The 18,171-nt window shown below is 41.5% G+C and overlaps 1 protein-coding gene across 1 annotated transcript in view; it reads right to left on the bottom strand.

Moving 5' to 3' along the window:
- Positions 1 to 1,648: 1,648 nt before the first annotated feature.
- Positions 1,649 to 18,171, bottom strand: part of NWD2 (NACHT and WD repeat domain containing 2) — a 156,810-nt gene continuing 140,287 nt past the window's right edge. Inside the window, exons 4-7 of the mRNA XM_054998218.1 lie at positions 16,433 to 16,636; positions 9,281 to 9,425; positions 8,303 to 8,892; positions 1,649 to 5,641 (exon numbers count right to left, since the gene is read on the bottom strand). Coding sequence (XP_054854193.1) covers positions 1,703 to 5,641; positions 8,303 to 8,892; positions 9,281 to 9,425; positions 16,433 to 16,636 — 4,878 coding nt within the window. The 3' untranslated portion in view covers positions 1,649 to 1,702. The remainder of the gene's footprint in view (positions 5,642 to 8,302; positions 8,893 to 9,280; positions 9,426 to 16,432; positions 16,637 to 18,171) is intronic.

Below are 18,171 nucleotides of genomic sequence, written 5' to 3' on the forward strand. Positions count from 1 at the left end.
TATTAGAATCCTTTAGAGGCACCAGACGAAGTCTGTTTATCCAAGCTTTTAAAGGGCCTTTTGTGTGGCTTTTTGCAGTTGCTTCATATGACTGTTAGAGATTTTGATATTGTGTTTTTATTGTCTTATGTTATTCAGAGAGATTAAAAAGATTAAAAATATTAATTGACCAGACAGAAATGCCTTAAACAAAATCAGTCGCTCAATCAATACATAACACAGCTCTTAATGACTTGCAATGTATGAGTGGAATGTGTTTATTAAAAAAATACTATGTTTGAGTTGATGCTGAGTGGGTAATGTGAACATTCTGTCTGTAGAGATTAGTCTGATAATAGACAGTGAGTAATGAATATGCATTTGTGAACCAAACTGCAGAATTACTTCTCGCCAGATATGTTTATACTTCCACATGGATACTCTGGTACAAAATACAGAATAAAAAATAATGGACTGTATTTCACAATATCTGCCTTGTAATTGATACAATTCCATTAAAAAGGCCATGAAAAGTCTTAAACCTGGAAGTGAACAGGCATAAATACTTTATCTAGAAATAAGAAATTTGTTACAAAGTAAAACAGTAGAGAACCATTTGGGGGCAGCCCGAATTTTTCAGCACATAGACAAGCATAATGTTAGTCCCAGAGTAATTTGGTCATCTGATCTGTGTTTTACACAGGAAAGAATAGGAATGATAGTAAGGCAAACGCTATGAGATCTCAAAGCAATGCACAGCATGTCTGAATGCGTCTTGTTCAGATTCTGCAAGGACTGGAATTTCTTGGACTTACTTTCGACAGAATTAGCAAAACTCTTTTTAAAGCAAAAAGAGTGAACAGGGTTTAATTGTTTATCCTAATGCCCCTTTTCTTTGAATTGTTTTTCTTATACCTCGTACTAAAATACATCACGAAAAGAGACAAAATAGTACACTTAAGTTCCTTTCTTACATAATCTAGGTAATAAATATTGTACTTTTGTAACAGAAAAACTGTAACAGAAGTTCAGATAACAACTTTTGTAATTTTCATTTATCCTTGATTTACTACGTCATGACAGTCTGTCTTTTGGGGACCAGTGTCTTCCTTATTTTCCTACCAAACACAGGCACAAGCCAACCAAAGTTGAGCATTGTTACAGCCCATTGATTTGAGAGATTGAAGCATATGGTCCTATGAAATCAATGGGACAAAAGTGCTGAACTCCGACTGTGTTGCCACTTCTTTTTTTTAATAATAACAATAATAATAGTAGCTAGTGCTTCAAATGCTTACGGAATGCATCAAGTCTTCCAGGTTGACATCTTGTCATTTGCACCATTATGTGAATAAAATTTGTTTTTGCAAGTGGGCATCTGGTCAGGGTGGCTGGGGATTTAGGAATGCAGCAACTTAGATTTAAAAATGGCTGGCCTACCTCATTCCAATACGAAATGACATTTGATCGGCTGTCACTTGAAAAATATTTTTTCAAACTTTCTATAATGACAAAAGAAATATGATTATATTGCTAGGAATTTTTCATTCAAGGCTTTGGATCAAACTTCATATTTATATATTTTTTTAAAAAATGCTGCAGCCCACTGAATAAACAACTATTTTAAATTACCTCCTTCCCACCACAATTTGTTTATATCTAGGCAACAATGAGATAAACAGCAATCTATGGGAAGATGAACTAGTTTCTCAGCTATTTATGGTCAATTGTCAGCGGTGAACCCATGCCCTCTGCAATCAATGGCAGAACACACTTTATCATAGCAATAGTTGTGTTTTCTGGCTGGAGTGGCTTCGCCTGCCTCGAGGTCTGTCACTGTGATGGGACTGTCTCTTGCAAACACCTCAGTGGATTCTCTCCAGATGCAGTCCACTGTCCCCTTGAAGCTATAATTGTGACATTTTGGTCTAATCACTTGTGTTGTGTTGCTGAAAATTTGCCGGCTGTTTGAAGTAGCAATTTTAATTTTCAGCGCGGCATCCACTCGGTCCACTACAGTGTAAGTGCCTATACTTCCATCATCAAAGCCCACAATAATGTTCAGATGCCTCTGGGAAAGAGCAAGGAATGTTGGAGTTTTATAAAGGGAACAAGCACCAATGTTTTTGCCATCTGCCAGTCTCATTACAATTAAGATGGAGATTGCACCGTTATCATCATCCTCATCCGTAGTGCGAAAACAAATATATACAAGGTAGCGGCCGTCTCGAGACAACTTCTGCCTCCAGATTATGCCAGAAGCATGGACAACACGGAGTTTGCCACTGTGAAGGTCAAGGACGTTGATATTTTCATCACCACGGGATATAATTCCCAGCTTTCCATTGGGAGATATTTCAAAATCCTCCAAAGTCTTTAAAAAAGTATTAGGGAGCTGCACACGCCTGCAGATCACTTCCTCTGTAAGACTCCAGATGTTCACAGTTTCAGTAGATGTTATAAAGACTACGATATCAGGGCAATCTGGAATCAGTTTAATATCAACAATGCTTATACCATCATCACAACAGAACTTCTTGGTTATACTTCCTGTCCAAAGGCTCACTGCCAACACTTTATTCTTTGTCATCCCAACCACAAATGTGTTAGCAGTGGTTATAAATGCGTTCTGTAAGGCAACAAGAATATTACACACTCTGTGACCTGTGGCCAGCCTCCAAACTCTTGATGCATTTTGCTCACAGAGAGATATGACAAACTGGTCATTGTGTGTTATCAGCAACTGGCATATCCTCTGTCCACTAACACGGAAGAGATTTTCACCTGAACCAGTGTGCCATACATACTGGCTGCATTTGTCATCCGACGTAACCATCAGTTCTCCAGTGGACGTCAAGACACAGTTCTCCACAAGGCTCTCATGCTTAAACACAGCTTCAATGAATCCAGTGCCAAAGTTCCACTTATGTATCGCTTCAGATCCGTCAAGCGTGTAAATGACCTCACCTCGGGCAGGCAATACCAGTCTTTGGATAGGCTTGCCGGTTTTGTCGATGTTGGACATAGCAGTTATGATGTCTATATCCCAGACAGAAAGGACACCACTGGTAGATAAGGAGAGCAGCATGTTATGGTGATTTGATTTAATTAACCTGACTATGTTTCCTGAGATTTCCTGTAGGCTCGCCATACACTGTCCTGTGTCTCTCCTCCAAACAAAAATAGCAGAGGTATTTTCAATAGAAGCAACAATGCAGTCACCATTTTTTGACAACACAGCTGATACAAAGCGCTCGTTGTGTTTAGCTCTAAATTTTTCAGCTATTTTCCACATGCTGGTATCAAGAAGCTCTATACTGAGTGCCTTACATATTAAAATTGCACTTTGGTCTTCTGCGAGTTCAAAACTTACAAACTCGCTGTCCTCTCGCTTGCAATCAAAGTCACCTGTTAGCTGGGGATTGGCCATTTCCTCAGTGTTCCAAATGGAAAGGCCACCTTCATTGTCTACCATCACCATTTCTTGAGCTGAGTCCAGCACAAGAAGAAATTTCACAAACCCACCAGAAAATTCAGAGGTCACAGTGGCCAGTTTGTCTCCACTACCTAAATGGAAAATAGAAGCAGTGTTCAAGTACTGTCCACAGAAAGCATACATCCCATCTGGGGAACACTGGACACAAGTTACTTCATACCAGCAATGGAACTGATAAAGTGGCCATCCGTAAAGGAGATCTATCACAGTAATGTCCTTGCTTGCCTCTAGCCAAGAAAGAGCATGGTTTGCTGACAGTGTAAACCCATTTATGAAACTGGAGCCTGTGCCAACCCCACTATGCTTTGATCCTTTAATCTCTACCTCGGACAAAAGACAGGAATTTAGATTGTCGTAAATCAAGAGTGTGTTCTTTGTTGTGGCTACGACAAGGTACTTTTCATCACTTGTGAGCTTCATACCTAAGATGACAGACTGAGCAGTTGTAATTTGCCTTAGTAGCTGTCGACTCTCTACATCCCAGTTACTGATGGAGCCATTTTCCAGAGCTACAATGATGGTACTTGGATTAAAGGTAGGCAGGATTTCAGTGACTTGAGTGCAGCTAGAGGACAAAGGCAATCTCTCGGGGCTGTAGGTTACATCCATAGAAGAATGTAAGGGAACAATGGAACAATATTTAGGTCCATCTTTGTCACATTCCAGAAGAAGCTGCCTCAGTTTAGGCAAGGAACTAACAACTGGAAGAAGCCTCTGTTGCAATTCAGCAGAGAGCGTGCCTGGATATTTTATCACTTTGTATTTTATGCCACGCAGTGTGGTTGCAAGGAACTTCAGCTCTTTTTCTTGTGAGTAGGTGTAGGCCAACTCCACATCAGCAAGGGCTTTGTCAAATTGCCCAATTTTGATCATGGTGTAAAGCCAACTGAAATTCATAATAACACCATATAACATGTCATCTGTTTTTCCACATCTTGTCAAATGATGCAAAAGCTCCGTCATTTTTCTGTGGTTGACAAAGAATATGTCGGGCTCTAAAGGATTGCACTGGAACACCCAAGGCTGATCAGGGGCCTGCCGGTCAAGTGCTGCCTGATCCGTAACCTGCTCGTTGTCATCGTTCAGGCTTCTGCTGTCCCTGTCAAAGCAACCATTCAGATATTGGTCTTCACCGTAAAGAGATTTTCTTCTGCCACCTGACCAAACTCCAAGGAAATACTCAGCCATCACAGTATGCATCTCATTAACATCCTCCATGTTGTGAAGATACATTTTTTGAGCAATAAGCTGTAGGTGCCTATTTGCCCACACAAGGAGGGTAACATTTTTAACTTGCCGTTCTACCAGGTATCCAGTTAGTCCCTCTTTCAGCCTTGCAATGTAGATGTAAGGTACTCTTAATGGATTATGTTGCCTGATACTCTCGTTTAGTTCCAACATAACAGTATTGTCAAGGGCTAATATATCTTCCAATTCTATTTCACTTAAACCAGATTTAGACAGGGTGATGTAGCCCAGGGCTCGTGACAAAAGCCTTGGCCCACAGCTGTTTTCTAGGGACCAAAATGTTTGCTCTATACTATCATGGACAGTAGCACAGAGGGAAGACTCATCAACATCTTTGTGAGATCTCCAGTTTCGAACCTCCCTGAAGGTCAAGTTTACAAACATTGGGAGTGTGCATTTGGAAAAAGCTTCATTGACATAGATTTGCTGGCCTGATGTTACTTTTCTTTTAACTCGGAGCAGCTGATGCTTGAGAACTTGACTACACATTTTTCTGTCCCTCGGTGTCAATTCAATATAGTTATCTTCATCATGTATAAGGCACCTCAGTTTTTGCAGTATTCCATGTTTGTTCGGCAGTGTTGAAATGATTATTCGCACAGAACGGGGCAGATGGACCGGAAGCCACCACAGTTTCCTAGCATCATCGTTATCTGAAAGCTGTTCTATGGCGTCAAATATCATCACCAGTGGTCTATGAAATGAAGACTCGTTTAAAAGGTTTATAAACAAGTCCCGGAGATCGTGGATTTTTGGGGGGTAGCTTTGTATGAGGCATCGGTAGTTGATTGCTAACTGCTCACAAATACTTTGAAGCAGATTCCTAAGGTCTGTACTCATCTCTGTGGATCCCAAAAACCTTATAACTACCACAGGATCAGATTCTGGTCCCATTTCTTCCTTCAGCCAAGCATAAGCCTACAAATGTAGAAACATCATTAAATTAATATCTGCACTAGCAGAATCACAGAAACAAATGTGATAAAAATCACATTTAGGCAGTTGTTATGTTTTTAAGCTATTAAAAATGCTTTAGGTGGAAATTATATACAATATTAAGGAATAGCAATATCGAACTTGTATGTCAAGTTTTTCTAACCAGATCCCCAGCATTCTGTTCTTTGGAAACAAATGCTACGGACAGTTGACCATCAATTTGCCTATGGCTAACATCCTCTCTCAGGATTTTATCCTTGTTTGTTTCTTTTCTCATTCCTGATATATAACAAACTTCAGGAGCCATAACAGGCCACATCATTGGGTTAATTAATAAATGAAGATAGCTACTGTCAAATGAACACATGATTCTTCTTCCATTGAAACTACATTCCCATTGGAGCCTGTCCATCAATTAAGGTAACCTTTGGAGGCCCTTCTCTGAGTTTGTCACAGAATGAATGTTTCTGTAGTGGCCTTATGGTTATAGAACTGTTTTCATAGCCATATTCACCTGGTACCAGCCTGACTATCTTTTCAGCATCAGTTGAATCCCATACCACAATGACTTGCTTTTAATGGGGAGGGGCTGCAGCTCCATGGTGGGGCATCTCCTTTCCACCCTTTCTGCCCTCCTGGCGCCTCCAGTTAGAAGGATCTGGATGTGAGAGACCTTAAGACCTGGGCCAGCCACTGCCAGGCTAAGCAGACAATAAACAACTTGACAGACCGACAGTCAGACCCAGCAGCGTCAGGCAACTCCCTGTGTTTAGGTGCAATGACATTTTAACAGCTCTAATGAGGCATCTATGGTTTTACAGGCCATTTAAACGTTTTGATTTGTTGCTTTTTATTCTGATCATGTATATTTTTTTAATCATGCTGCATTTTGTTATATTTCAATATTGTCTTTTGAAATATAACAAAAATGAAGTCGAATTTTTGGAATCAAAACGCAAGGGAGTGGATCAAACCATCTTTTCCACTTGTGAAAAAGGGAGGAGCGGTCCTTTTGATCACCAAAAAGGCTATCCTGTGGGTGATGGGACCTCCATGGAAAACTGAATGGTCAAGACTGAACCAAAAATGAATGTTGTTGTTGTCATTATTATTAAAAAGCTGGCTAGATCCAACCCAAGATAAACATTTTAAAATAAATAAATAAACAAATATGTTGCACATATAAATTGTGCCCCAGGGGAATACACTGGCAATATACATGGGGCTGTGGCCTGGGGCCCAAGAGGACCACGCTGTGCATAAATGGACAGGGCATCCTAGAACTTGCTCTCGGTGCCTGCTGCTCACTACAGTTCTTCAGGTAACAAAAAACTTGGCTGCCCCTCAGTAAGGACTGAAGTCAAGAATAATAGGTAGCCAGAGGGCAAATGAAGTATTCAACAACACTTTTGTTCAAGAATTCATGAATCTCTTATTAAGACTGGTAGGTCTAATAACACATGCAATTAATACATATGCAGCTCATACATCACTATATGTGAATTGCTTGTTGATATCACAAGAATAATACATATGCTTATAACAGAGTCCCCGCCTGAGGACCCGGGAGTGTACAGGCAGATGAAAATCAACCAGGTAAGTTTTAAAGTTGTTACTGGAGAATTTCAAAAGTAAATGTTCCTTTTTCTTCCATTTTCTCTCTCTGTAGGCAGGAACCACAGCCGGCAAAACTTCTCTTTACTTTTCAGTTCTTCGTCATAAGACTTCCTCAGGGGCATTTACCTTATGATGTTACTTCTCAGATTCGCCTGCTACATCACCCATTGCGATGTGGAAAATCCTACCACGACGAAGAACTGAAAAGTAAAGAGAAGTTTTGCCGGCTGTGGTTCCTGCCTACAGAGAGAGAAAATGGAAGAAAAAGGAACATTTACTTTTGAAATTCTCCAATAACAACTTTAAAACTTACCTGGTTGATTTTCATCTGCCTGTACACTCCCGGGTCCTCAGGCGGGGACTCTGTTATAAGCATATGTATTATTCTTGTGATATCAACAAGCAATTCACATATAGTGATGTATGAACTGCATATGTATTAATTGCATGTGTTATTAGACCTACCAGTCTTAATAAGAGATTCATGAATTCTTGAACAAGAGTGTTGTTGAATACTTCATTTGCCCTCTGGCTACCTATTATTCTTCACTACAGTTATTCAGCAGACACTGGCAGAAAGTCAGTATTAGAAGTTTCTCCTTAAGGTAGGCCATTTGAAAGCCAGAGGTGTACTACATGTGAAGTGAATGTGTTCACACCCACTACTTCTCTGCATACCCCACCCTATCCAATCACACCTGCTATTGTCATTTGGCTTCTGTAATCACTCCACTCCCCTAGATATAAGGACAGATGGACTCACATTCTAGCTGTATCTGAAGAAGTGAGCTGTGACTCACGACAGTTCATACCCTATCACAAATGTCGTTAGTTGTATAGGTGCTACTGGACTCTTACTCTTTTCTATGTGTTCTAAGAATGGGATAAAAAGAGGAAATTCTTTAGCAGGATCTGACAGAAAATATGGCTTGCAAATGGGCTTAAAATCGACAAATTAATTCTTATGTTAAGATTATAATAGCACAACAAATAAACACAGAAAGGTTTGCATGTGTGAGGTTTTACCTTCTTTGCCACTTCTGATAATAAAAAAGTTTTTCCAGTGCATGGTCCTCCATATATGATAAGAGGGTTAATATGGCCCATTTTCCTAGGCAGGATATATTTGTGCATAATGTTCATAGCATCACACCTGTACTCATAGAATGAAGAGTATGTTCTACAAAGTGAGGAATGCTGAAGGATTTCATCGTAGAGCCAGTCTGTCTCTATGTCAAAATTCTGTTGCACGGTTGCTTGGATGATATCAACCATGTCTTCATAAAATTGTTTACCAAGCCCTTCAATATAGTGGTTTTCCACTTCTTGAGTGTAGCCGTATTTGATGTCGCAGTGGGTAACAGAAGTGTAGACTCTTAAATTAGAAGAAGCAACAATGGTAGGAACAAATTCGTCCCTGAGTTTGATGAGTTTCTCAAGAGCTTCTGGGTCTCGCATGAATTTCCCACCGGTATGAAGAACGTCCATGTATTTCTCCATCTCTGGGATTTTAACAAAACGTTCTATGTTGGCAATCTTCCTAATGTAGCAAACACACTTCTTTAGGAAAGCTGGTGTTTGTTTTCCTAAGGCAAAATCAAATTCGTCTTCGACAGCTGGGAGGGGATAAAAAGAGTAAAAGGAAATCTGAAGTTTCCTACACTGCAGAGTGCCAAAGTGTTCTGTTGCAGCTTAATCTGAGAATGGCCCCAGGGGGCTTCTCCAACCCTTCCCCAGTCTCCCACTGCAGGTGTTGGGGGTCCTGCAAAGGAGGAGCCAGGGCTCGCTGCACTGCCTTCCCTGTTCTATTCATCATGCAGGAACATGACTGAGAGACAGAAACTAGGAACCATTGCTTATAGAATGTAAGACTAATAGTCACAATTCAAATATAAGGAAAATGTTTCCCTTTTTTAACATACACGATTGCTCACAGATATAAGTTTTACTTGATTATCAGTGTGCAACTGTTAGTACACTGTGCGCCTTCCCTGAAATCTTTACCCGAGGAAAGGTATCTCTTTGCTTGACTGTGTTTCATTTTTCCTTTCTCATACAGCATCTTCACAGCTGTCTTAAAGATCACTTTAATCTCTTCTGATATTTCCTGCCATTTGCTCACGCTCCCATGGTTCGAAGAGGCTTCCATCTTTAAAACAACGACAACAACACATTGTTCAATGGAGCTGTCAGCAACAGCATTTACATATTTGCAAATAATCAGGGTCATATTTAAGGAAGCAACCAACAACAAATGAAAACAAGTAAAACAATACAATAACATCCCCTTAAAACCACCTATATTCACACTCCCCCCGCCCCCAGACAATGTGAAGCAGAATCCTAATGCAGAGAGTCTGGCATACACTGGGGGCACAAATAATATAGTTTGTTATAAAGCATGCCCAGAAAAAGCAAGGACTGGTTTGTACATTCATGTTTTTGACTTGAGGACTGCAGCTTTAACAACTTGAATGCCTATTTCTGCAGACTGAATAGTGCCTCTCATCATTTGAAATGGAACGCATTTCAATGGCGTCAGTTGACATATTCAGCTGCTAGTAAACAAGTAGACCATAATCCAGGCTGGGTCACTGCGTGGGGCAGAATGAGCTGCAAATAATGGAATGGGACGGTCAGTGCTAATTCAGACTGCAGAGGGAGCTCGCTATTTGACAAAGAGCCCTCAAAGAGGCTTGTGAAATAAAAAACAACTTCCCTATAAAACACAAATTTCCATAAAATAGTTGACATAAACGAGTAAGAATAAAATATTTTGATAAGCTCACAATAAAATATCTTCCTCTAAAAACACAATCTTTAAAATAGTAGCAAAAATATCAGTCCAATCCAGCATCCACAAAGCCTTGAGAAAATGAGCATTTTAACAAATGCTGAGCTGGAATGGGAAGAGGAGGGGGGGGAATGCAAAAATCTACCCCATGTTTTCCACAATGTGTTTTTGCCCCTCTCCTATTATCTTGTGTGAAAGGATGCAAAACTGTTAAGGGTTTAGTTGTCAGGGAGATGATGGAAGGCATCCCTGTTGCTATTCTTTCCTCCTCAAATTTAGTTTTGTTGGGGCGGAATATGGCAAGGGAACATCAGCCATCCTCACTACATTACTTTCAGTAGGACCTGTGCATTTGGATGACCATTTTGATGGATGTTGTACCTCAAACCAGCCTCGCAACTAGAAGTGGGTAAGTGTAAAAGTTTGGCAATGCTAGTGGGAAAGCAAGCTGCAGAGGTATCCCTTCTGCCCTTCTGTTCAAAATGAGGTCTATGGGAGGGCTCATTTGCCTTCAGTGATGCTGTCATGTAGTCAGCTCTGATTGGCTCTATAGCATTGTGACATCATCATTTTCACGGTGTAATCTAGGAGCAGTTCAGACCTAGGGATGTAAATTTCATTTCATAGAGCAACAGTTTTGTATATTTTTTAAAAAAAATCTTTTAAACATTAACAAGCTTATGATCTATCTAGCCCCCATACACAGTCTCATATATTATTAACTCTGTTACCAATTTTTTGTTAAGAACAATTATTATGTTAATGTGCTTTGGTTTTCAGACTTGTGCACAGACAATTAACAGTAAGGCCAATAATGGTAAACACACATTTTGCAGGCAGAGATGACCCCAGAGTGCCCAGCAAACCCTTTGTGCCTGTCCCCCCACCCCCAGCCATCGTGGGTAGTGGCATTTTTACTGAGGAAACCGCATGGGGGAAGAGTATAGTGATGTGGCCCCCAACCATTTCCTTGCCAAATGGCTGCATTTCAGGGCCAAGTAACACATCTGGAGTTCCAGTTATGGCGCTCCGGTGTTCCATGACCTTTCATCTCAAACTAAATTGGAGACAGTTATTCTTGCTCAAGTTGTCAGTAACCTGCACCAAGTTGCTGTTTTTGCATTTGTCTAACAACTGGTGCAATTTCTCATAAAGTATAACTGTTTCATTTGAAATCTAAAGGGATTTAGCTTGGCACTGCATATTAAAACCTCCCTTTGTACCTATCCTTTTATAGACTGCAATCTTGCTAGGAGTTTTGAACAGCTTTGGTGTGGGCTCTCATTCTGTTTTACTAATGTGCCTTGTTGTTCTAGCTAAGAAAGAGGATAATTCATTCTCATTTATGTCCTCTAAATTATTTGCTGTTCTGCTGAGTTCTAGGAAGGATGCCAGCTGGAATAGTGTGTATCTTTTTTGTGTATGCTGTGGACTCTTGTCAGCCTAGAACTGAACGGCAATCAATAATTTATTTTGCCCAACAGCTGCTAGGTACGAATGCATCCCTATCTCTCTAAACCAGTTCAGTGTCTGAATCTTGTTATTCTTGGGTAGTCAAACTGCATCTCTTGAACTGCACACAGCTCCTGATTCCCAAAGCAAAACCTGAGGCAGGAACTGAGCGAAGGGAAGGAGGGAGATGTACCTGTATGGCAGGCAGGTGCAGAATCACCTGCACTACAAACATCTCAGTTTTATATTAGTTTAACTTCCATGGCTTTCTCCAAGGAATTCTGGTAATAGTTTTCTGGTTAAGGATCAGAGAATTATGTTAACCTTCCCTAGCCCCTCTCACAGAACTGTACTTCCCAGAATTCTCTGGAGAGGGGATCTCTTTACAGATGTTCACTTTTGGCACTTCAACTGCACATAATGGTAGCATGCACTATGAATGATCCTTTCAATATGCTATTGCACTGGGCAAAGTGCTTATGTTCCATGCGCATACAGGTTTAGCGTGCACGAACACATTCCCTCAAACCCCCCCCCCCAAAAAAACCTGGTGTTCCATTCATGTGTGAATGGAAAATATACATGTCACCCCATTCATACAAAAAGGCAACAACTTCTATTTAGAGGACTCTGCATAGGGTATATTGCATTTATTACATGCAGTGGAAGTGCCAGAATCAAACATTTGAAAAGTGTAAAATGATGAGCTCTCAACATTTCCTCCACATGTTAACTGAATGGGAGAGAGATTGAGCCCAAGCATACTGGCCCTGTTCTGGCCACATTGCCAGGTCATTTGCATGGTGCAAACAGGCAATGGATGTGTACACACAATCTCCCTCCCCGTGACTCGGGACACGGCCTTCTGAATGCCACCAATCATGGGGATGTGTTCCTAAACTACCTGGCTGATAACTTCCAGTGAGAAGAAACGGATACTGCCCTCTTTGAACAGATTGGTAGAGTATCCAGATGTCAGAATCTTGTAATTATGGGTGACTTCAACTTCCCTGATGTGTGCTGGGAGACAGGCTAAGCAAAGCATCATGAATCACGCAATTTCCTAACCTACCTGGCTGATAACTTCCTTTTTCAAAAGGTGGAGGAAGCTACAAGCGGCTCAGCCATACTAGACTTGATATTAACCAACAGGGAAGAATTGGTAAATGAGGTGAAGGGGGTGGGGACCTTAGGGGGAAGTGACCATGTCCTCCTTGAATTCCAGTTGCTGTGGGGGGCCAAGGAAGTTCGTAGCCAGACTCGTAGGTTAGATTTTTGTAGGGCCAACTTCGATGAACTCAGAGGCTTGTTGAGAGTCATTCTGTGGGGGAGTGTGCTGGAATGGAAAGGAGCGAGTGAAGGGTGGGCCATTCTCAAACACAAGCTTTTGCAAGCTCAAGCCCTCACTATCCCAGCAAGATGGAAACATGGTAAGGGCTCCAAGAAAACGATGTGGATGAATAGAGAGCTCCAGAATAAGCTAAGGGAGAAAAAGGAAATGTTCAGGAAATGGAGAGAAGGACAGACCTCTAAAGAGGAGTATATGAGGGTTACTAGGTACTGCAGATCAGCCATCAGAGAGGCCAAAGCTCAGTACGAGCTGGGTCTGGCCAGGAGGGCTCGCTACAATAAGAAAAACTCAAGGTAAAAGAGGCAATTGGGAGTAGATGGAGAAACTCTGATGCAGGACAGAGAAAAAACAGGTACATCTAGAGATAGTAGAAAATGTGACAGGACACCTGACTGGCTAGTTGATATTGACAGAGAGGTTGTGGAGAGGCACCTGGCTGCAGTGGATGAATACAAATCCCCTGGCCAGGTGGGGTACACCCAAGAGTGCTGAAAGAACATTCTAGAGAACTTGCAGAACCCCTGTCCATCATCTTCAAGGCCTCCTGGAGGACTGGGGATGTGCCACAAGATTGGAGAAGAGCGAATGTTATCCCAATCTTTAAGAAAGGGAAGAAGGATGACCTCGGAAACTACAGGCCGGTCAGTCTGACTTCTGTGGCTGGGAAGACATTAGAACAGATTTTAAAGTGATCAATCTGTAAGCCTCTGAAGGACTGCTCAGTGATCCGGGGAAGTCAGCATGGTTTTGTCCCTAACAGATCTTGCCAGACCAACCTGGTTTCCTTCTTTGATCAAGTGACCACCTTACTGGATCAGGGGAACTCTGTTGACGTGATTTATCTGGATTTCAGTAAAGCTTTTGATAAGGTCCCCCATGACATTCTGATAGGCAAACTGGAAGACTATGGAGTAGACTATAGGACAGTTTGGTGGATAGGGAACTGATTAGAGGACTGCACCCAAAGAGTGGTGGTCAACGGCGTTTCATCAGATTGGAGGGAGGTGTCCAGTGGGGTGCTGCAGGGCTCGGTTTTGGGCAGAGTACTTTCAATATTTTTATCAATGATCTGGATGAAGGAGTGGAAGGGCTGCTCATTAAATTTGCTGATGATACCAAATTGGGAGGAGTAGCAAACACCCAAGAAGACAGAATTAAAATTCAACAAGACCTGAATACTCTGGAGAAGTGGGCAGCTGTGAATAGGATGCAATTCAACAAAGACAAGTGCACAGTATTACATCTGGGCCACAAAAATTGGAAGCACAAATACTGGATGGGGGATACACTTCTGGGCAGTAGTACATGTGAAAGAGATCTTGGGGTAAGAGTGGACTGTAAACTAAATATGAGCAGTCAGTGTGATGCGGTGGCAAAAAAGGCTAATTCAATCCTGGGTTCTATCAAAGGAGCCATAGCGTCAAAATCGCAGGAGGTCATAGCCCCTCTCTATACTGCCTTCGTTAGGCCGCACCTGGAGTATTGTGTGCAGTTCTGGAGACCTCACTTCAAAAAGGATGTGGCCAAAATCGAGAGGGTGCAGAGGAGAGCAACGAGGATAATCAGGGGTCTGGAGACTGAGCCCTACAAGGAAAGTCTGAGGGCCTTGGGAATGTTTAGTTTGGAGAAGAGGAGATTGAGGGGGGACATGATTGCTCTCTTTAAGTATTAGAAAAGCTGTCATTTGGAGGAGGGCAGGGAGCTGTTCCAGTTGGCAGCAGAGGGTAGGACCCAAACAATGGGCTTAAATTACATGCACAAAGGTACCGGCTGGATATTAGGAAGAACTTTTTCACTGTCAGAGTAGTTCAAAAGCGGAATCAGCTGCCTAGGGAGGTGGTGAGCTCCCCCTCACTGGCAGTTTTCAAGAAGAGGCTGGATGAATATTTGTCAGAGATGCTTTAGGCTGATCCTGCACTGGGCAGGGGGTTGGACTAGATGGTCTGTATGGCCCCTTCCAACTCTATGCTTCTATGATTCTATGATTCAAAAAGGAAAAGAAAACCTTGTATGCAAACTCAACAAAAGTCTATGGTTTGCGCCAAGCTGCAAGATCATGGAATGAAAAGCTGTCTGAACCACTGAAGAGGCAAGGATTTCAACAAGCAAAAGCAGAACCTTGCCTATTCTCAAGATGAAAGAATGGACAGTTTGAGTATATTCTTGTGTTTGTGGATGATTTGATCCTGTGCTGTGAGAAGAGAGAGCATGCAAATGAAATTGCTAAGAAACTAAACAAAGATGTGAGAGTAAAACAGCTCGGAGAGTTAAAACATTATCTTGGGATTCAAATTGAGAGAACAGAAAATGGGAGTTTCCTCCTAAACCAGAAACACAAAATCAAAGATCTTGTAGAATTTCTGGGAATGGAAGATGCAAAAGGGGTAAACACACTGCTTGAACCCAGTTAACTCAAACTTATGAATGGGATGCTACTTGAAAGTAACAGGCAATACAAAGAAGCAATTGGCAAACTTCTCTACCTGAGTACAGTGTCAAGACCTGACATATCTGCAGCAGTTGGAATACTATGCAAAAAGTCAAATTCACCCAACCACCATGACATGAATGCTGTCAAAAGACTTACCAGATATCTCATAGGAACAACTGACCTGAAACTAAAGATTTCAGATTGTGACAACCCAAGGCTAGTTGGATACATGGACACTGATTGGGGTGAAAACCAAGCTGACTACAAATCAACCAGTGGATATCTATTCTTCTATGGAAAAAGCCTGATCAGCTGGACAAGCCAGAAACAAACTTTAATTGCCAAGTCTACCACAGAGGCCGAATATACATCTGCACAAGCCTGTGATGAACTTGAGTGGATCATCAACTTACTGAAAGACTTTGGCATAGATGAACCTAAACCAATAACTCTATTTGAAGACAACCAAGCTTGCATTGATTTATCTAAGAGTGAGAGCATCAAGGCAAGAAGCAAGCACATCACTGTCAGATATCACTTTGAGAGATCCAGCAACAAGGAATAATTGATCTCAAGTACTGCCCTTCAGAAGAAATGGTTGCTGACATTCTCACCAAGCCACTCGTGAAAGTAAAGTTCGAGTACCTGCGAGAGAAGACAAACCTTCATGACTTCAGCTACTAACACTTGGGAAGGGGTTGTTGGGATTTTTACAAGTGTCATTCTCTTCAGGCATGAAAGAGTTACTTTGTTTGTGTTTAGTTAGAGACAACTAGTTTACATAAGACCAGTTAGATGTCGAGTTGTTCTTCCTGCAAGGGAAAAAGGGGAGTTGCATGCTTAATGAACAGATTTAGGATTGATTATTGGCTGACCAGGTTTATTGGGGTCAATTGACATTCTTTCCTTTACTCAGGGCGCCATTGCTCTCCAGTACTCCAGCAACAATACTTATCCAACAGGATGGAATGTATGCACAGAGGAAATGCTCACAAGCAAATAATGTCCCTCCATGCTTGTTCAGTCAATGAGCAGAGCAACTGCATGTCCAGGGCTGCTGTTAAACAATTTTTAAACCCACAGCGTGCAGATAAAAGCTTTAATCTATATCTTTCACAGATAATTTACCATACTAGGATTGCTCTTCTGCATTTCAGATTTCTGTCTGAGGTAATATGTTGGTGGCACTGCGTTCTCATCTCTGCAGTACCACTCTTCCAAAAGCCTTGTTTCCATCTTTGCTTCAATAGCAGCATCCAGAATCATTTCAAATTCTGATGATTCCACTTCTCCTGGAATTCGGATGCCTCCATATTTTTCTCCTAAAAGGCCCTGTGCACATGTGGGAGAAAGGAAGGTTTAGTAATGGTGTTAAAAATGTATTCACCGATAGTCAGATACAAATAAATATTGATATATCCTATACTGATATATCCTAATCTGATCAGTTACTAATTTCTATAAAGGCATATAAAAACTATGGGTTGCATCTGGTCAACTTTTTTTTGCTCAAACTCACTCAATTCCCCTACTTATTACAGCCCCCATCATACCTGGCTTTTGCTCATGCAGCTCCCATCATCTCTCACATAGTATTTTTGGTGGTTAAAGGGGACTTCACTTTTTCACCAGTGAAAATGCTGGTTAGATCCAACCCTACCATTTGTATTAAATAACTGTCTTCTGAATAATTCAGGTATCAGTGGAAGCAACACTGGACACAGCTGAAACCCTGCTTACAAATTACGAGGGAATATACCCCACTGTACCAAGATGAACATACTTCTGAATATACATAATCGAAAAGAGTCCAGTAGCACCTTTAAGACTAACCACCTTTACTGTAGCATAAGCTTTCAAGAATCACAGTTCTCTTTGTCAGATGTGTGGTCATGCATCTGACGAAGAGAACTGTGATTCTCGAAAGCTTATGCTACAGTAAAGATGGTTAGTCTTAAAGGTGCTACTGGACTCTTCGATTTTGCTACTACAGACTAACATGACTAACTCCTCTGGATCTGAGTATACATGCATCTGATTAGACTGCTTGGCAGTAATCCTATGTATGACTGGGAGTACACACCCCTGAAGGCACTGTGACAATTCCAAGCAAGTATGTTTAGGACTGAACATCCAAAATAGATGTATTTTATGACTTCCGGTCTGGGAAAGATGATGAACTGACGTTGCCTGGAGTCCTGGGCGATCTAGAGCTACTGTTTGGGCAGGCAGGCACTTAGATTTGCCAGCTGCCACCCCATCCCAGGAAGGGAAGGGGCAAGAACGCTATGAGACCCCAAGAGTGTGTGATCTCAGCACCAGAAGAGGTTCTGAATCAAGGATTTCTCCTGGCGCCTTGAGGTCTCCTCGGAGAAGGGCGAGCTAAAATCTCTACAGAGCTCTACGAGTCAAACTGACATAAGGACACCAGAAACCAGGCTTCTACAAAAGATTTTAAGCAAGTTTGAAATTCAGAAGCAGCATGAAAAACCCTAAGAGACAGAAAGAAGGTAAAGATTGTTATCTACTTTAACGGATCGTTTTAAAAAGAAATGCCAGCCAGAAAGTGGGACTGAGTTAATAAAAAGGTTGCAGGAAGATAATCTTGGGACATTTAAAGTGAAAACGGGAGGATTTGGTGGGGCTTTAAGCCATAAAAAGAAGAAAAACTAAATTGTTTATACATACCTGCCGTTTCCGAATCAAATGCAATGCTGGGAAAAGGGGAGGAGAGGCTTGAACAAACGGAGGAATCATCGCGAGACTGGCATTGATATAGAGAGTGACTCGGCATTGCTAGAGAGGAATCAACAATGAAGGTAAAAGGAGAAGTGTAAAGGCCATAGAAGACACGGAAGTGAAACAAG

Source organism: Eublepharis macularius, chromosome 14, assembly GCF_028583425.1.
Source record: "Eublepharis macularius isolate TG4126 chromosome 14, MPM_Emac_v1.0, whole genome shotgun sequence".
Taxonomy (NCBI): Eukaryota; Metazoa; Chordata; class Lepidosauria; order Squamata; family Eublepharidae; genus Eublepharis; species Eublepharis macularius.